The sequence below is a fragment of the Paralichthys olivaceus genome, chromosome 19, assembly GCF_024713975.1.
Source record: "Paralichthys olivaceus isolate ysfri-2021 chromosome 19, ASM2471397v2, whole genome shotgun sequence".
Classification (NCBI taxonomy): domain Eukaryota; kingdom Metazoa; phylum Chordata; class Actinopteri; order Pleuronectiformes; family Paralichthyidae; genus Paralichthys; species Paralichthys olivaceus.
Window position 1 is genome coordinate 16,880,016 of NC_091111.1, and position 20,749 is coordinate 16,900,764.

At 43.0% G+C, this 20,749-nt stretch overlaps 1 protein-coding gene across 1 annotated transcript; it reads right to left on the bottom strand.

Annotated features, from left to right (window-relative positions):
• Positions 1–3,659: 3,659 nt before the first annotated feature.
• Positions 3,660–19,079, bottom strand: scara3 (scavenger receptor class A, member 3). Its single transcript, XM_020097452.2, has 12 exons — positions 18,637–19,079; positions 10,790–10,825; positions 10,180–10,224; positions 9,913–10,032; positions 7,733–7,813; positions 7,469–7,587; positions 7,130–7,374; positions 6,718–6,937; positions 6,509–6,597; positions 6,219–6,411; positions 5,707–5,884; positions 3,660–5,628 (listed from the first exon to the last, which is right to left on the bottom strand). Exons 1-12 carry the CDS (start codon positions 18,641–18,643, stop codon positions 5,144–5,146), a joined length of 1,818 nt encoding a protein of 605 aa, XP_019953011.2. The 5' UTR covers positions 18,644–19,079; the 3' UTR covers positions 3,660–5,143.
• Positions 19,080–20,749: the final 1,670 nt, after the last annotated feature.

The window sequence follows — 20,749 nt, forward strand, 5'->3', positions numbered from 1 at the left end:
CTCCAACGTCTGCTGTGATTCTGCCCACGCTCTCGAGCACTGAGCCCCTCCCTCTTTGCTGCAGCCAACAGAAACAGTCCCTTTAGCTGGATGACTCAGGGGGTTCAGAAGATCTGTGCAGGCTTTTCTTTAAGCTGAGGGCAGAACTGTTTGACGCTTCAGACAATATCAACCCTCAAACAAGGACAATGAACACAAACCCAGTGTGTAACATTTACAAATGTGTCAGAGGAGTTTTGGGAAATTTGCCACCGCAATGAGAAGTCAGACTTTTAAGATTTCTGTGGATAAAAAGCATCTCGGAGCTAAAACACACCGAGAAATCCAATCTACACGACTGAGTCACTACACACACAGCAGCAGGTGTTATCCCTGTCCACACACACACACACACACTATAATAGTTACCTGAGCCATAGTGAAAGGCCAAGTGTGTTTTCACAGCTGTCGACGTAACGAGCTCTTCGGGGGCCTGTCAAGTCATCAGTTAGCTAACGTCTCAGCTTGTGTGTGTGTGTGTGTGTGTGTGTGTGTGTGTGTATATTTGTGTGTAGGTGCAGTTAGGTAATGTCTCGCTGTGCCACCTCCCTCTCCGGGCAGATTTAATGTCATAATGACTGAAATTACACAACCTGAGCTGGGAATTAAAGTGACAGAGGGTCTGGAGAAAATTTCATGTACAAAATGCAAAATCTCTTTTATTTTACCCTATTAGAAAATGTTCATCTAAAGAAGGAAAGAGAAAACAATCTTTATTATTGACTTGTTATATTAATTAAAAAGTTAAAGGGGTTCAATTGCTGGTGCTGTCGATCTTAATAAAAATGTGAACAGTCAGAAAGGATTAGTAAAGTCATGTGTTTTGTCAAATTTATCACGAGAAGTGACACTGATGTTTTTGGATCTAAATGTTCTGGCAAAGTTTAAATCCTGCATGAGAAACTACTTGACTTTTCTTGGTATGTATTCAATAAATGTCAAGATGTTTCCCTCACACTCGTCGGATCTGGTTTCCAGCCACGTCTCAGCGCCTTCACTGTAAAGACAGATTTAAAAGCTGGTTGTCATAGAGACAAGTGAGATGTGTTTAAATACTTTAGATACTTTAAATAGGATTTTGGTGCACCCTGCACATTCACACGAAACGTGACAGAAGTAACAGCTTCTTTCTTTTTCAGTAATACATACTTTCTCACCTCCCCACAGCTGCACATTCACATGAATTGCGTGTGAGAGTCAGTTCTGGAAAAGTTACAGAAATTGTCAGACGTCGACTACATGTTTTCCAATTTTGAGGGAGGGGATTTACAAGTTCTGAGGGTCGAGAGCTAGCGTACACGCTGGTCAGGTCGCCAGCTCATCACAGGGGCAACATACCCCCAATTTGCATGATTCTTTTTCGGGCAGAAGGGCCTGTGTCGTCTTTGCAAACACCACAAAGAAAGACCCCAGTCGAATAAGGCTGTGCGCCGAATTCAGTCATCCGAAAAGCAATTCTGATGAGGTGCACTGGTGACGGTAAATTCTGTGCAATTCATCCTCTGGGAACCATGACTGTCTTGGTGCCAGGTCGTTTAGTAGAAAGAGATGAAGCGAAGTACAGTGTTCAGATTGAGGACCACAGTGTTGGAACCAACATTTCCATCTAAATGTCTGAACAGAAACCCTCTGTGATGAAATCCAGAAGCAGGATCATTTGCTCCCTCACATTTCAGCCGTTTGAAGCCGTGACATCACGTTACTGAGTCAGCAAATTGCGTCGGGCCGGTGGGGCAACAAACCATTACTGTGTTCACATCGCAGCTACTCAATCCACTTCACAGCCAATCAGCCCTGAAGTGTTCATGTGGAGAGAGGGAGAGAGTGTTACATCCCATCATTAATGACCTACAGAGAAAGAATAACAGTTGAATTAGGAAGGTACAGCCCTCAGCTCGTTGCTAAGTCCGTGGGTTTGAGAAAAATCACACATTTATGAATCGTTGAAGTATCTTTCACCTGGGTAAGTCGGAACTGGCAGAGGCTGCAGAAAGCACATCTGGCTGCAGGGTTTATCCTGGCGGGACCTGGTGTTTTTCAACACAGCTATAGCGCAGCATGGCCTCCCATCACACTTCACACACCGCTTCCTTCAACACAGCGACGAGCTGCCCTCTGTGCACGACGGAGATCTTCATGTTTTAATTCCATTTGCTGCTGCAGTTTCTCAAAATTATACCACGGTTTCGACTGCAGGCTGCAGAGTAAACACACTCCTGTTTTTCTGAGTCACTACAAAGACGACGCCACAGAGGTTCTGGTCTGACGTAATACTTGATGAAGATTTGCGGTGTTTACAGGAGTCTGCGATTAGAGATGCTAAACTACTATAGTTAGTAGAAAAACAATAATTAAGCTCCTCCAAACATCCCTCTCCTGTGACCTTTTTTGCAATATTGAAGTTCTCAAATGTGCCTCGCATGTAAGCATGCGGTGTGCAGGGCAAACCAAAATTAACAGTTCATCGCTGCCAATTTAAACAGGCCTCGGTCCCCGGCCCCTTTTCCCATAATACCCAAGTGAACCTCATTGTGATTGTGGCTGTCTGACGCCCTGAAACATGAATCACTGCATGTTTCTGGTGCTGATTTCAAGGTTGAGATGGTGCTGAGACTGCACTGAGACCGGTGAAGGTAAGGGAGTACTTGTGTCTGGGCAGACAATCATTTGGGTTAGAATAACATCATCCTTCAGGTTGGAGGATCTCTGTTGTCATGGTAGATGGTAACGAAATGAATGAGCTAACATTGTCCTTTTGTGAATATGAATTTGTAATGTAATCGAATTAATTAACCTTCGTCACAGTCATGTGCTGATTAAATGGTGTCTGTTTAGTTTGCTGCATCTATTGCCAATTGTCATTCCTTGGTCATATTTATGGGATTTAAGTCAAGTTAGACTCCTCTTGCTCATGTTAGCATCCTCTTCCTATCATTGTCTCTTACCCTCAATGATTCTCTTCGTTGGACATGATAAGATCTACAACAGCATGTCCCTGCAAATCTGTCCCCCAACGGTTCAACAAGAGCCCAAGGTGCCAGTCTGATTGAAGGATGTCTAAAGTGCACATACAGCATAGTTAAGTATGCTAACGTACATAAGTCATATTTTTCAGATCAGTGAATGCAGCGAGTGATTCATAACTATCAGCCATGGTGGCTGCAGGAATAAGGGATTTGGGTGGATTCTTTAAGGAAGTTTCTGTTGGGGTTCAGGTTTCTAATGTCCCACAAATCCTGTCCCACTCCAGCTCCGAGAGAGTGAACTGCTGTGGAGGTGTCATTCAGCTGCAGGAAGGTTATCAGTTACTCACAACAACACATCTGCACGAGTCTTTGTCACAGATTGTGATTTTCAGTACGTCACGCCTGTTAATCATAATTTTTGTGCACACTACAACAGGAAAATTATAAATTACAGGCCACATTCTTGGTGGAGTGCCTATTTTAAAACAACTGGGTAAATGGAGACAATTGAATATTGAGGCAGTGGCTGCGGACCTCAAAAATTTAACAGGAGGGGTTGACATGTGTTTTGAATTAATGACAGAACCACTCCCTTTCTTTCACATGGGCCACAGCAGCCCTCTGCTCTGGTACAGTGGGAGACTCACAACCGAATGTTTCCAGTTTCATTTATTGAAGTTCAATGCAAGCCAGTCGCATTTCATTACAACACACAGGTTTACAAAAGTAGCATGTGTCCCTTTTTGTAAAGCTTGATGTGTAAATGGTTATTTATGTTATGTAAACACTCTCAAAAGTCATTGCTCCACAATCACAATAATTCATAGGCAGAAACCAAGAAAGAAACAACATCAAACTCTGATTGACCGGTAGTTTGATACCAGAACGCTTTTACATGTTGATTATTCATCGACCTCGCCGTCATTGTCTCTTACGTGAGTACTTCAACGTTCAATGAGAAGACACACTCTCATGTACGTGGATAAGGTACAACGCTGGGGTGATTAGCTTAGCTTAGCATAAAGACTGGAAGTGGGGTGTATAATAGCCTAGCTTCCTAAAATTTTGATGCATGTCACAGAACCCCTGAATCCTACAAGAGACCATGTTGTATTTTCTTTGTTTTAATTGGTATATGTTTGCAATTGCGATTGTGTGGAGGCAGACCAGAACCTGAATATTTCGTAATTTTTGTCCAAACTGGGCCTAACTCTTGGGGTCCAGATATGCTCGGGTTGGGTATCCATCTATTCTATATAAGCGATGACAATCTGTGGTTTTAAAGGGATTTAGTTTGTCAAGTAATTCCTATCCATTTCCCCTTCCTTCCAGTCTTTATGCTAAACACCTCCTGGCTCCAGCTCCATTCTGCAACTTAACTTCGTCAGACACAGATCATAAAATGATAGCTTTGCCCAGTAGATACAAACAAAGTCTTCAGAGTACCTGCTCTGACAAACTGAAATAAAAGCAAACCGACCTTAATTTTTACACTTTAAGAACCAATAAAGTGCTATCCACCAGAGAGAGCATATGTAATGGTGTAAATGATAAAGTGAGCCAATCTGTGCCCATATAGTAGTGCACGGGAATGTAAACCTTGGAGTAGTCTGGAGGTTAAGTCCAAATCTGTGGTTAACATCTCTCCAGCCCCATGAGGTTTTGCACATTCTTTAATTCCAGTACATTCAACTATAGGCAACACTTCAAATTCAATAATGGATGTTTTTATTCCCTATTATAAGCTCGTTCTGTACATTGACATTTGCATGTGGACAACCAGATGGGAAGGTCTGTTGTATTTGAACCTAATAGAAGAAAAAGTCTGTCCAAACACAGTCCACTTCCAGACTTGAGTCCTCTCATGTCTCACTTTGTAGCAGCAGTTCAGTCCATGGCTGCAGTTCTGTTTTCTACTGTTGTTCTTTTCTTGTGGCCATGTTGCTAGATTTGGGAAGGGCCTCTTGTAAAAGCCCCATCTCCAATCTGATGTGTTGCATCTGTTCATAAAGTTTTCCATTGTCTTGCACATCCCATTCAAATGGATTGTCACATCTCCAGTCACAATGGATGATATTCCTTCAGACTCTGATGATTCTAAACCTTCATAGTTCTGGACCATATCTCCAGCCACCTCTCTACTGCCTCTTCGACCCAGCACCAGCTGTCACGGTCTGCTTCTGCATGTGGTCATGTGGGTATGGCAAGCCTGGAGGTCCTGGGGTTCCTGGTGGTCCAGGTGGCCCTACTGGCCCTGGTTTCCCCCTTGGTCCTGCTGGTCCAATGATGCCTGGTAGTCCTGCCTGACCCTGGATCCCTGGAGGCCCTGAGGGTCCCGGGAGACCGTCTTTACCTGAGGGACCAATGTCACCTTTCTCGCCCCTTTCACCACGTTGCCCTGGTGTACCAAGAGAACCTTTGGCTCCTTTGACCCCTACTATCCCTCTATTGCCACTTATCCCTGGTTCACCTGGTCCACCTTTGGGCCCAAGAGACCCCTTCTCTCCAGCAGATCCACGACTTCCCAAGGCGCCTCTGTCACCTTTGCTTCCAGTCAGTCCCACAGGACCTTTTGGACCATTTTCACCACGGTTTCCTTTGGGCCCCGGGGGTCCAGGAGCCCCTGTTGATAAAAGAAAGTCAGGTGAAGTTTTTAAAGAACGGTGAACTCGTAGAAGATCTTAAAATGACAATATTGTACCTTTTAGTATAGTGAAGTTGTTGATGAGCTGGTTATGGTGAACATCCACAAGCTTCAGCTCCTCCATCACCATGGACAGGTTCCTGACATCGACGTCCAGTCGCACATTTAACAACATGTTCTGCTGCCTCAGTGTGTCGGCTAAGTGGAGGAGTAACAAGACTGTGTTGTTCAGATTCTGCAGAAGGTTTGTGAGGATGAAGAGTCAGAGGGAAACGAGGACAAAGAAGAGATGGACATAGAAGTAATAATTAACATTGACAGTCTCAGTTGTGTGTCAAGAAATGTACAGTCACTGCATGTGATTCTTTTAACTGGCAGTTACATAATGAGTCTAATCTTGAACTTTATTTGGCTCAGAGAGAAGAGAAGTGCACTCATGCTGAGGAACCCTAGCTGGTTTATAACTGGGATAAAGCAAAAATTCTGCATCTTGCATCTTATTAATATTGATCGATCGATTTATCAGCAACAAATTATACAACTATTCTGAGCTCTAGTGTGTTTACAACCTGTAGATCTTCTGTGTGTCTGCCCAGGCGTCCCTGACAGGATGAGCTCTCGATGTTGATGTACTTGTACATGCTCTGGACGTGGCTGACGGTGGCATTGATGCTGGAGGAGACCGTGTCGATATCCATCGTGATGGAGTTCAGACGACCGTCCAAGGCAGAGAAACGTTCACCTGTGCGGTTCTCATAGTACCTGAAGAAAATAGATCGGGCTGGTTACACAGAATAACGTCACTCAGTTAAATGTTCTGTCAAGTATTATTGTGGAATCTTGTATGCATGCGTGTTACCTGGAATGGTAGTGAAGGTCATGCATGTTCTCCTCGTGTTCATCCATGAAAGACGTCACATTGTCGAGCTGCATCTGCAGGTTCATCACCTGGAGAATACACAGATACACGTTGTTGCTCCGTGGTGGTGAGGAAACTCATTGTGTCTATGCAATACCTTTCTCTTAGCCTTTATTTTTTCAATTGAATGTTGTTCTGTGCAAACACACCTGCTGAGTGAGGGCGTAGTACACCTCGGTGGTCATGGCGATTCTCTGGTGGTCTGCAGCGATGTTGTTCTGGAGGAAGCGCATGGTTTGCGTGGTGCTGCTTGTGTTGGATTTGATGGCGTTCAGGACGCGGCTGTAGTTCTGCCAGTCGCTGGTCAGCCTCTGGAGGACCAGAGTCTCCTCGTCTGCTTTTCTCTGCAGGGCGTCGATCCACATTGCACTAAAGAGCAGAAGGAAACACAACAGAAGACATGTTATCCTGTCTTCATGGTACTCTGCTAATTTGGCCTTGCTAGTAACATGGGAAAGCAACACCCGTCCGTCAGTCCCCTACTTTAGTCCAGTATTGTGAGATAGAGCCACAGTTTAAGTATAGTACTGTTCATTATCTGTTCATCAGCTGTTCATTCACCTGAGAGCCACTGTAGTGTTGACCTGATGTGACGTAGCTTTGACGTCGTACTGATCCTCCGTCAGAGTGTTCATCTTCTCCTCAGTTTCCTCGATCACATCCTTCCAGGCCTCCACCCGCTCCAGGTACCTCTCCAAGGACTGGTTGAGGTATCTGATCGACGTCAGGTGGTTTTGCATTTCACGTATCAGCCGACTGTTGGTGGTCTTCAGAGTGGCCTGGGACTGTGACGCCTGGTCCAGGACCTGGGCGGGGATCAAGAAAGAGTGATCGTTATCTTGTTTATCAAATTACCTTTGGGTTTTGTCAAACATTTGAAGAATGTATGAGCCACCACACCTGCTCCTGCCCCAGTATCATTTTCTGGATGTCCTCGAACTCTCTCTTCAGCCGGCTGATCTCCTCGCTGTACAGCGTCACATCCAGACAGCCTGAGCAGTTAGAGGTGGAGCTCAGGTCTGAGAGAGGCAGCCGGAGGAAGAAGAACAGGAGGAGGAGGAGAGACAGTGGAGATGGAGGAAAAATTGACTGATGAGCTGCAGTAAAATACAATTGAAAAAATATTAAATATTAAAAATATCTAACAAAATCGAAATAATTTACCATCGATTCCTTGTTGAACTCTGGTGATTTTACTGTGGTAGATGGACTCCTCCTCAGACATCCTGTCCACCTTCCTGAAGACTGGAGAAAACAGGTAAATGTTTGATTCATGTAAAATATATATAAATTTGTGTTATTTATTTCAGGATTTATGTTTCATTAAAGAATAAAGACTGCTTCCCTCTGAGGATTAAAACCATTAGTTTTAAACAGGTAAACAAATACAGGTAAACATCGGGGAATTAATGAAACAATGATAATGCAGCTGAGTGGATGCAGATATGATTAACATCAGAGGTTCCTTGGTGTTAACAGGAAATTAGAAGAATTAAAAGGAGTAAAATCTGGAAATTATCTGTAAAACCTTGACAAATGCAACTGAAACACTGATATATGGTGGTTTAACCAGCTGCTCACATCCTGCTCCCCCCGGCATATTTCCCATGAGGGCTACAACAATTCAGTGAGTGTCGGTTTGTATAATGTGTTTGCTCACATTCACTCTAGCGTCCCAGCCCCTGACTCAGGGGGTCAATGCTGCTCTTTTTCAAAGCATGTTTGCACAAATAAATACTTCCACATGCTTTTAGGGAATCATACCACACGCTCTGCTGTATTAGCCGCAGTGACAATGATGATTAACATGGCTCGTGGTTCATTTCGTGCAAGGGTAGTGAAGAATCATTAAAACCTTAATGTGGAAACTGTACATGTTTTACCAGCTGTTTATATTTTAAAACCTTTGTGTATATGTGATGACTTGAAAAATGTGTTTCACTCCAAAAATGCATTTTTCAATTCTGCACAGAGGGAAAGACATTACTTCATTTCACGCTTGTTACTTAACAGACCTGTGCAGAATAATGTATTTGTTATAAAACAGATGTTCAGCAGGGAAGGGAAAATCAAAAGTTGGTGTTTTTTCCTTGCACATGCACATTCTACAGCCAAGTGCAATATCTTTTCTGTTGACATGAAGTTTTTTGATGCTTTGGTGTTGAACAGCTGTGCTGTGAGTTAACAAAAAACACGAGCTCAGAGCTGTTTCTGTGTATGAAGCATTACAAAACAGCTGGTGTGGGTGTTATGATGGTTCATAAATGCTGATGTGCGTTTTTCATTTATTTGACTTAAATAGACAATATAAAAATGTTGACACGTTATAATTATGTTTCCTCCAGAGTTGTATTCTTCTCGTGTCTCTGAAACAGGGATTTTGACAGGATGTTTAAACTCAGTGACGTTGTCTTTCTGCAGATCTGACTTGTGTATATGTATGAAAGATTCATGAAGCAACTAGAATGAACAATATCAACTAGAACTTTTAATATAAATTAAGTGTCAGAGATAAACCACTGTTTTGAATGTGATATGTGTTTTTTTTGGCAAGAACCGTGAATTATTCCTCGGGAAATCTGAAGATGTCGAAACGTGCTCTGTCTCATAATGTTAAATAAAATAAAAAAAATAAAATCCTGGCTCTGCACTAAATTGTAAAGACTTCTTTTCTTACCCACAATGCATCCTTGCACCAAGATTCTTGGTATGAGGTAATGAACAAAACAATGAAAGTGCCAAACCATGAACATGCATGTCGACATGTTTCCAGCACATGCACCATACACGTGTATGAAATGCCCACACACAGTTCACGGCTTAAACCAAACCAGACTTTATTACCTTTCTGTACATGTGCACCTGAATGCAACCTTGTGTGTGTGTGTGTGTGTGTGTGTGTGTGTGTGTGTGTGTGTGTGTGTGTGTGTGTGTGTGTGTGTGTGTGTTTGTGTGTGTGTGTGTGTGTGTTGTGTGGTTTCTGCATCACGCCCCTCACTCTCTCCTCTGAGACCCTGAACAGTAGTAAATGTGGAGGATTTATGGCTTTGAAACCCAATAAAGAGTCACGTTAATGTGAAAAGCATCTGTTGACGTGGAGCAGCTGTCAGGTAGAACATGGCACTCGCTTTCACTTCATCTGTAAATGGACCGTGTTTTACTTCCCACGACAACCTTATATCTCACTTCACTCGGGCAACTTCCTGGAAACTTTCCTCATAATCTAAATGTAATTAGCTCATATTTCGACGACTGTTTTCCCCGCTGACTGCATCCAGCTGCAGTGGCTAGCTTCCCTGCAGGAGATATCAGGGGTGAAAAAGAAAAAATCGAGCTGAGCTCACCAAGTGATGCCAGCACGGCCACTGTGATGATGAGGAACGCAACGAATCCATAGAGGACTTTGACGGCCAGCTGGAGCGAGTGGCTCTGCCGGCACCTCACACAGCCTCCTCTGCTGCGACCTGGAAACACATGAATATCAACGAGAATGTGAGTGAGTGGATTGTTTTTACTGATCAAACACTATAATACATGAATGTATCTGTGTGTCATTGTTGATACATACGACCTTGTTCGTTGTTGTTGTGTGCTGAATATGTGACGCTCACCTCTAAAGGACGGCATCTCCTCTTCCTCTCCTGTCAGGTCCTCCTCTGAAAAACAAGACAAGGAAAAGAACATAAACATGAGAATCTCAAAGCATCATATTCTTCAACTGAAGATACAAAGTTTAATTTTCAAAGTGTTTATTTTTTTCTCAGTTTAAGATCATCAAAAACCACCATCTCCACAAAGACAATATGGACTTATAATATATTAGAAAAAGCTTTGAACATTGAATAAAGCCACATTTACAAAACTTTGTACATTAATCAACATCGTAAACAACTCAGGATTACGTACAGTTGGTCTTGCGTTGACATTACATCACTAAATCCATCAAATGTGTGTTTAATTACCCAGACTTAAGCTGATGTGTTTGGTGCCAGACACTTTGGTATTGAGACTTTCCTTGTCATTACCATGTTTTTCGATTTCTAAGTCAAAGAACAAGTAATTATGTGGGATTCCAACCAGTAACTCTAATATATGTTATAACCAATAAAAACAATCAAGCTGATTCTTATGATGGAAAAATGAAACTTTGTGCAGAGACAACTGAGGGAAGACAGGTTGTATAAATTTGACTCGTGCGTCTCCACCAAATTGTTTCCTTACCTTTGAAAAGCTGGTTCTCATATCCACCATAGTTATCTGCAAAAAAAAAGAAGAAACCATTTCTGCTGGAGCCACGAACACATTTTATTTCTCCGGTCATAAATCACACAAACCAGCTGCCTCACATCCCTCCACCCTTTCACCCTGGAGTCTCTGCACTGTACAGTGTATTCAGGGTGAAGCTGCTGTCTTAGAAAAATCCATGTTATTGTTCTGCACACATGTTTTCCCCGAGCTGTTGCTCGCTCAGGAGGAACAGTCCCATGGCGGTTCACAGCATGAGGGCGGGTGTTGGTCTTGTGTGATTCTGGTGGGAGGGTTGTGTTAGTGTTATGTGTGGACATGTGTCTGAGGAGGCTGTCATCACACACTCGGGATAAAAAAAAAAAAGGCAGAAGTAGGCACGAGAGTAGAATATATAACCAGAGGGCTTTTTATGACTGTGTGTTACAGCAGTGGACTTTACACAACACGTCATTAACTGTAAACCACCGGTGCCCGGCCCCACCCCCGAGGGCCTGCGGGTTCCGAGCTGGACGTTAGCAGGGGAGGGGGCTCCTCGAGGGGAACGCTCTTAGACTCAGGGAAAAGGGGGTTTGGCAGGTTGCTGACGAGCTCAGGAGAAGCAGTCGGACACGTTCTCGTGTTGATGCTGCCAAAGGAGCTGGACTCAAAGTTAACACCACGCTGATGTAATGTGCGTCGGCATATTGAAGACTTTATCTTTACACCTGAACACGTTTGACTCTGCAATGAACTTGGTGTGTTGACATGTGGAGGATGTGTTGACTGACGCCAGACAGATTACCAAGGTGCCTCTTTAAAGGTTTTACCTCGTCGCATAGAATTAAACATGTAGTATGTTACCTGGGCCACTAGGGGTCTTTCAATTAAAACAATGAAAAAAGACCCATGATGAGGTTGCGATGCAGCGTGGGATCATGGGAGTTGTTTTAATTATCTATTTCTCTGGTTGCTTAGTTCCCCTTAAGCAAACAATAGGTGGAGACTCTCAGTCAAATGTTTTAGTACTTAACGTAAGAGATGCAAAATATGAACGAGCAGGTGCATAAAGTGTGAGTTCTGTCTGCTGTCCTAGTGAAAGTACAACATCGGTCAAACTGTAGGTGTTAATATACTTTTTTCATAGTTGGTTCTATTTCATTTTATTACTTATCTGAAGCCAAAAGCAAAAATTCCTGTAACCAAAATGTCTGCTCTCTGTGGTTCACCACATAATCAGCTCATCGCCAATGGAAGTCTGGCCGTTGAGAGAGAACCAGAGAAAAGTGGCTTGAAACCAGTTGAGGTTTAAATGAAGCAAATGAAAGATTAACCAACACATTTAGCTCCAGGAGCAATGAGAGCCGAATGAAGTTTGAACAAAGTTCTCTTTGGCACAGTGAAGTGTTTCTGTGAGTCGCTGGTGGAACAGCTGAGGTCAGGTCTGAGTGGACAAGTCTCTGAATGTGAGGGGATGACATAATGATGGAGGGAGGAGAGAAGAAGGAGACAGAAGAGGTGGAGGTAACATCTACAAAAAAATTAAGGAGACACCAACGAGGAAAGGAAACAAAGACAGAGTGAGTGTCGCAGATTGTTTTGTAGAAGAAAATTCAGTAAAATCGGCTAAAACCAGAGGCGTCCCACCAGGGCACCACAACCAACTCTCCTAAAGTCTATGATCACGAAGTACAGGAGACTGCAGTGACCCTCACTGTCCAAAACCCCTAACGAGGCCCCACAGGACCAGCTGTCTGCCAAAAGTTTCGTAATTCTGCAGGGTCTCTTTTGCCCGGGGCCCCAAAAGTCCCTTAAAATACTCGTGGCCAAAACATTGTGCGGTGGTTCACATGTTCATCAACTTTGTAAGGTAAAAATACGTAAACATCGCGCTTACACCTTGTTCTGCTGCCCCCAAGTGGCCAGAAACATACAAGCAAAAAAGTATGAAGGCACTGGTGGTTGTGTTGTAGTTGTGTATGAAGAGTGTGGTGGGTTATTGGAAATATAACAACAACACAGAGTTTTCATCTTTTCAGACTTTCTCCACCCTGATTCTGTGGGAAAACTGAATTCTTTTCAGGCCTCTGTGGCACGAAAACGTTCAGATTCAAATGAATCGCAGCACAAAATATCTCATGTCAATATCTGCCCTCAAATATCCATCCATCCCTCTCGCTTATATTTCTTCCTGTTCACCTCCCTCCCTCCGGCTTTTCTGCTCTTTTCTCTCCAAGTGCATTTTTTTTTCTGGACTCTGTGGAAAAACCCTCATGTCTCGCTCGTTAGTGAGGAAGTTGACCTGTCCAACACACACACACACACACACACACACACACACACACACAGCTGAACAGAGCTGATCCGACAGCAGCACTACACGGCTCCACCAGGTCACGCATGTACACTCAGGCCGTGGCAAAAACACAGAAACTGCTCGAAATGTATTTGGTTCAGGAACCGAATTGGTGCACAAACGTTTTATTTTTCAAATGTTTAAATTTTCCAGAGCTTCGTTAAGAGGGAAACGTGTCAGTCACTTGATGCAGAAAAGGATTTTCATCACGGAGCATCTTTGTAAACCGCTGCTGACATGTTCAACAGATAACACACTTTCCTTTGTTTCTGGCTGTGGTGACATCACACAAACCCACACTTGCAACTGTTTTGGATTTCTGTGTTTCTTGTTCCTTCAAAAGAAAAAACTGCCTTAAGTGTGAAAACCACCTCAAAGGTTCGAAGTAACTGGTGCCAGGTGTGACAGCGCTCAAACTCAAACCCCACCTGCAGGACTGGACCCCAGCAAAGCTTCAGAAACACGGTTCTGCCAAATGGAATTACTTTCACTTTACCAGACCTTATTTTAATCTTTCTTCTTTTTTGCGAAGAACAGCATATTTTACTTCTCCATGGCTTCTGCAGATACGTCCCCCACAGCCCAACAGTCCTCTTGAATTCAATCAAACTGCACCAAATGCATCATACTCATAGATTTCAGTCACCAAAATCTATGAATTATTTCCAGGGAAATGGTGAAAACATCAAAACAATGTTGTATCTTGCAATGGATTCATTTGTCCAGATCTGCACCAAAATTAAATGGGTTCTTTCCTGACGCACGTCCCATCTTTCCACCAAGTGTCGTGGAAATCCGTCCTGGAGTGTTTTCGTAATCTTGTTCACAGACAAACAGGCGAATACATTTTAAATGTCTCGAGCCAAAACGGTTGGAAAACATTGACTTTAGCTACTTAGATATTGTGCAAATATTCTCTCTTATTTTTAGATCTGATCCTGTTTAAATAATCTTTTCATGCCAACTACAAGTTTATACATGGTGATCATTGGCAAATAACTTTGTTGAGGTTGGTCCGACACGTGGTGAAGATTAGCTTGTGGTCTCTTTGAATCCAGAGTCAAATAGTTGGACCTGTGATAGGAAACAAACTCTGATCATGAGCTCCATGCCCACCCACCGGCCTCACCTCCTCACCCCAACTTTCCACTTCGCTGCTCCCTATTTGGCAGAAAATCCAACCATGACTGGGGATTCAAAGTTATCAGGTAAATGCGAATGGATGTCAGTGATTTTTGGAAATGCCGAATCAGATTTGGTAAGTTTACGACACTAATGCTGCACTGGAGCTTGGAAACTTGAATTGGATAAAAAGATGTTTAAAACAACACAGACAGTAAATGTAACATTTGACCAAATCAGAGCTGTAACAAGAAGTAAACATGTTGGAAAGAGGTGTGTTTAAAGTATCCCGAAGAAAATCCAACAACAACAATTCCAAAAGTATTAAATCCCACCAGCTCCTTGTTAGAGGATAGGAAAATGAACTTAGTACACGTCAAATTAATTTTTCCCAAAGATGGTTTCTGATCCGAATGTGCAAGATGGCAGCGTTCGTAACCAGCTCATCAGGTCTGGAGGTCAGTGAGCCAATCAAGTTCTTCCACCAACAGAAATCAAGACCAAACAGAAGGACATTGCTGATGCGCACTCTGACTGTCCCTGACAACCCTCATGCGAGCAAAAGATTTTCAAATGTTATTACATGAGGCCCGGTGGCTCTGCAGAAGGTGGTGGGAGCTTGGTGGTTCCAGTGAACGTCAGTGTTTTGGCCCGGTGTGTGTGCTGTACTGTTCGCTGCTCGTTCAGATGGTCTTACAGTGGTTAGCCGGCGCACCTATGAAAATATCACTCAGCAGCAAGTTAAACCAAGAACACAGGACACGAGGCAGACGCAGAGCTTTTCCAAACAATGTTGATTGTTTCTAACCAGTTCCATGAGGTTACATGTTCAGGTGAGTGGATAATTTACAGGATTATACACAGGAGTACAGGAAACGACTTCAAGATAAACTACGAAGTCAAAAATTCAAATATCAGGATGTTGCTCTTCAACCACATGGAGTCAGTAAGTCATCAGACCTTTGGTGTTTGTGAATCCAGGCCTTTACTTGAGTCAGCTAACCATCAGCGCCACTTTGTGTTTGTGGTTCCTCTTTGGTGGTTTGCATCAGGGGATTTTGGACTTTCCCAACCCCTTCCCCACCCTCTCCCTCCCTCCCACCCTCTCCCTCTCTCCCACCCTCTCCCTCTGGACATTGCTTTTGGCCAGGGGACTGAGAAAGATGCGATCCTAACGTGCCCGAGATGCCCTCTAACCTCGCCAGGTCTCTCCATGGTGTGACGCCCTCCAAAAACTGGATAAAGATTGAAAACATTCTCCTCAAGCCTCTCCATCAAATCCCAGCCTTAAACAAAACCAGGAATTATGGGCCCGGCTCCAGATCAGAGTCAGGGTCTTGACCACAACTCGTAAAACCAAATGAATCCCTTTCCAAAACCTCTGACCTCTTCCAAGTCATTTAGGTGCCCTCTGACTGGAATGTGCGGTCTCCTCGCACAACTATAAACACCTGGTATGTGTTGCTGCAGACTGTGAAGCTGCAGTTTTAGACGAGCCATTACAAGGGAATGTTCTTTTATTGTGGTTTGGCTGTGAAACAGGAGATCTTCAGAGTCACGGTCCCATAAACGCATCATGTTTTCTCTGGATTAAACTGCAAAGGCTGGGACACAGAGACGAGCCCGGTTGGGTTTTACAGGCCTGCGAGGCCAAAGGGTGTGGACGATATTCTCTAACGCTTTATTTGAAGGTTTCTTGGTGTTCTTGATTGCTCTCAAAGGTCATGTAATCATCCACTTAGATGAAATTTCTATAGAGATGAATAATAAGACAAGCTCTGAATGGAAGTTAGCTTTTGATTAAAAGTCGAGATACCAGTCAAGTTATTTTGTGCCAAATCATCTATAGATTGTTGCAGATGAGATTTTCACGATTACACACTTAGGTGGCTTTGTTTACTAAAGAGTAATTTACTGAATCACAACACGTTGCAGTTTCAGACTGAAGAAAAAGGTAATGGGTCCAAAATGTTGTTTGAAACTGGACATTTTTTTAATTTTGGTTTCACTAGTTGCACAATAATCGATATTCATCTATAAATAAACTTGTGATGCTACATGATGCTAATGGCTGGTCGCACAGTTAATTTCCATCAACAAATATACACATTGCTAAAGTCTGCTGAGACATTTCACTGAGGGAGGTGTAATCGTGCAATTTAATTGACTAAAACAGCTTCTAATTGAAAGTAGGTAGCAGTTCCTACGAACTTAGTACTTTAAGAAATGTCAGTTTGATGCAATCTTGGGTTTGTGGACAGGGGGCGCTGTCACGTTGGACCTAAACGAGCTGTTACCACAAATTTAGAGGCACAATTCTCTGAAAAATCACTTTTATGGTTTATCTCTTAACAACGGGAAGAAGAATATCTCTATTTTTTTAAATAAGTATCTCGTTGCTGCACATTCAACATTTTCAGCGTCCGTGTAAAAACAGGAAGAAGTCGAGCAGAAACACTTCGATAGTGAATCTGAGGCAGCAAAAATAAACCAAAAGGTGCAGAGTGGACACGGAGAGAACAAGTTCTTCTTTCTGTCCAAACTCAAAATGTCAGTTCCTGAAGCAGGCACAGCAAAAACAGAGAGAAAATCTCTCCCTCTTTCTGTTCCTCCCGTTCTCTCACTCTTTCCTTGTCCTCTGCCAACCATACACCTGTCTCCTGTCCTCCCGCTTTTCCTCCCCCTTCTTCTCCTCCTCCACCACCGCCGCCCTCCTCTCCCCCCGGCCCACCCCGGCCCCATTAGGAATGTATGAGGCAGCATGTTTTGTTCTGGTCGGGCTGGGCTGGATTCATTCTCTGCAAGACTGGAAACCACATCAACAGACCTCCTGTGCTGCCGGGCTGTGAAGGGTACTGTATATGTTCTGGGAGTTAATTTGCTGTGTCGCCTCGTGATTCATGGCTCCCCTCGAGGCTCAAACTGAAACAGAGACGCTGATGTAAACGCCTACTTGAAGTGGAGTTTGATTTAATTTGTTTTTGTTTTCACTCCTATTAATTTCCCTTAATTGGTGAAGTAGAATTACGTAATTCAACAGACAAACTGTGCTAAAATATAAAAACCCGTGGAGAAAAAGGAAACAAATACCAAAAAAACGTCAAGTTTACATTTGTAATACAATTTGTTTTATGAAATAGCAGCAGAATCTATTCATTAAACTTAACCAAAATCACTGGGACCCTTTTTCTGCATATTAACACAATTCATGACACAACACTGCCGTTGATACTTCTCAACAATATCACATCAATACAATTTGTCCCTTCGGTTAAGGAACTTTGAAACTTTAAGAAAAGTGCTAGTGTATAATATCCAACCTGGAGACACCACTAGGTGGCAGGAGTGAGCACTTTTGTCAGCTCTATTGTTAGTCCGACAAACTTTTTATTGCTTCCAATAGTGATCATTTTTTGTGTATGTGTTTTAAACGTGCACGAGACAGAAGTCAGCATCTTCAGCAGCTGATGTGAGCTCACACCGAGCAAAGGAACAGAAACGTACGACTAATTAGAAACCGTTATAGAAGTTAATGTCACCAGAGAAGCAGCTGTTAGGATGATGACTGGCTGACGTAATGTTTCAGGTGATGGCGGCTGGAGTCTAAACTAACAAGAGTGTGATTGGACAATTGCTATTTAGGAGAGGAGCTCACTCAGTGGTCAATTTAAACACTCGCACCACAGAAACTGAACCATAATCCAAAGAAAGACACATCACAAGACTCACAAAGTGATCTGTGATTATATCTTTATTATACATCTATCCGTTATATGGTAATAGATACAAGGCTAAATCCATCACGTGGAAATTACTGTCATGAACATGTCAACACGTCCCAACATCTTGCAGCTCTAAACCCACATGTGGGTGAGTTTCATTCCCCCGTGTTATCCTCTCTGACTGTTTCCTTCCATCTCTGTCAGCCTCTCGCTCCTCTCACTGAAACATGAACGAGCCGCTGCCCTCTTCAAAGCCACTGGAAGATTTCCTTTCATGCCAGTTTGTGAAAACTCTGAAATTTAAATCTTGTGTTTTCACTCTACCTCCTTTTTTTAAACTTTTTTTTTTAAAGAGGATATTAAGTCAATCTGACCGGCAGCTATAACATTTGAATGTTTTTATGAAATGGGGATGTGGTGAGCGAGCACACACGGAGAGTTAAAGCTGACTGATCAAAGTCCCTCGGCCAACAACAACAAGCCCACTTTCTCAGGATCCACACACTGCCAGGATTCAGAGCAGATGAGAAACATATGTGGGCTCTGGTGCCCTGTGCAGGTGCCACCATGACACAAACTGTTGCATTATGTTCATGCACGACACAGGAAGATGTAGCAGGAGATCAGAATACAAACGTTTTTACCTTTCATGATTCCTGCCTCAAGAATCCTCTATTAGCAGCTTGTCCAGTTTGCTGAAGCTCAGCGCGATGATGCAGGTGATGCTTCAGATTTTTTTTTTCCCCCACAAAGCAAATGTCCAGAAAACAGCGATTCAGCAATTTACCCCTGAGGTGTCAGCAAAATCACTTTGTGCAACATTTTCCACTTGTCACCAAAGTCCAAAAAGTTCCAAAAATGACTTCCACAGAGAGGAACACTTAAATTAAAGGATTCGGTCACATGCACAAAAGGATGCACAGATTTTTAACAAGTGCATCAGTGCTGAAGGTCACTGGCAAAAAGTTCCTCTAAGTTTTGAACATGTGTGTTTGCCTGCAGCTCTCTGGCATCATCCCTCTCCCATCCAGAGCCTGAGAAAAACTAAACTTCCTCAGACTGAAACCATGTGCGACTTTAAAGAAGGGAGAGGGAGGGAGGAAGAGAAAGAGTGGCAGGGAAAGGGGAGAGAGAGATGGGAGGGGAACAAAGAAACTGGAAAATGAGGGAGGGACTGGAAAAGGGACAGGGTGAAAAAAAAAAGTGAGAAAGGAGAGAGAGAGAGAGAGAGAGGAGACGGAGGGAGGGAAGGTCGCTGTGTTCTGTTGAAAGTCAGTCTTGCCTTGTGGCCGAGGCTAATTGCTAACAAATGTCTGGACATTGTGGAGCGAGCACCTTGAATATCTGAAGCCTTGGCCTTCGAGACGGGAAAATGGCCTCTGAACACACACACACACACGTCAGAGCTTTAATCCCTCTCTGGCTCCAGTTTTCTCTCTCTCACCTCGACTGTGTGAGACTAACAGCAGGTGTAATTCTCTCACCGACACACACACACACACACACACACACACACACGTCTGGGATCCCAGTGTTTTCACTTCACTTATTTCCAGTCCTGTTCTCACTCTGATGTTTTCATTATAGTTAAATACCACAAAATAACATGCTGGATCGATATCATAGTTTCCAGTGGGTTACATTCATACTTACTGTGCTTCAGAAACAGCACTCACAAAAATAAATGTGGTTTATCACAATGAGAAAACAAGCTGTTTAATGTTGTTTACTTTTTTCATCTGTTGCAATTTGACCGCTTTATTTCAAACAGCTTTTATTTGTTCCCCATTGTTTGTCTTCAGTTCTTCCAGCTCTTTCCAAGTACCTTGTAGTTGAGAGAGGTGCTTTGTAGATGAAGTTTCTCATCATCATGAATGGAACAGAAATACTTTATTATCAGATTGCACAGAATGACACTAGAGAGCTTTCCTCCACCCAGGCCCAGCAGTCCCTTCATGAAACCTCATTTAACTTCTACATATCTCAATGTTTGCTGCACACAATCATAAATATCTCAGTCCCCTGAATATTTCAGATTTTTGTTTTGAGATCAGTGAATTAATCTGAGAAATCACATGAAAAACACAAAGGTGAAAAAAATGAGACCCTTAAGCTACAGGAGAGAATACACAAGGAAATGTGATTTTTAAACAACTCGGCCACAGAAGAGTTTTCAGAAGGTAAAGAAGTCACGTCATTTTGATGGTGTCACACTTTTTGCTGAGGTGCAAACATACGAAACACAGCAAGGAGAAATATTCAATCAAAAATAAACAGGCTAACGTTGAGTCAGCTGAGAGATAATTGAACTCAGGTGTGACACAGGTGAAAACAGGTGCCGACGATCACAGGAGCAGGAAAATCAGACAGAGACAGGAAGTAATGAAGAGAGACACACACACAGGGAAAGAAGTTTCAAAACAAAACAGGAAATAAGAAGAGGTACCGAGTCACGACAGGAGGTGAACAGCAGCACGTAATAATCAGTTTGATAGTTTAGGGTCACAAAGCATTGAACTACAGCTCAGTTCATCACTTTTTCGGTCCCCTGGAAACGTTTGTTTGTTGTTTTCGTGGAGGTGGAGATAATCAGATCAGTGGCTCTTCGTACAAATGACTGTGACAAAGAGGAAGGTATTAAAACTTGACATAATAGTCGACCAATTACGAAAACATGTTCCGGAACACTCGTAATACCCTCAAGGACATTCTTCACTGTGTTTACTGCTTCACTCTTATCGGCAGATTGCAATGTAA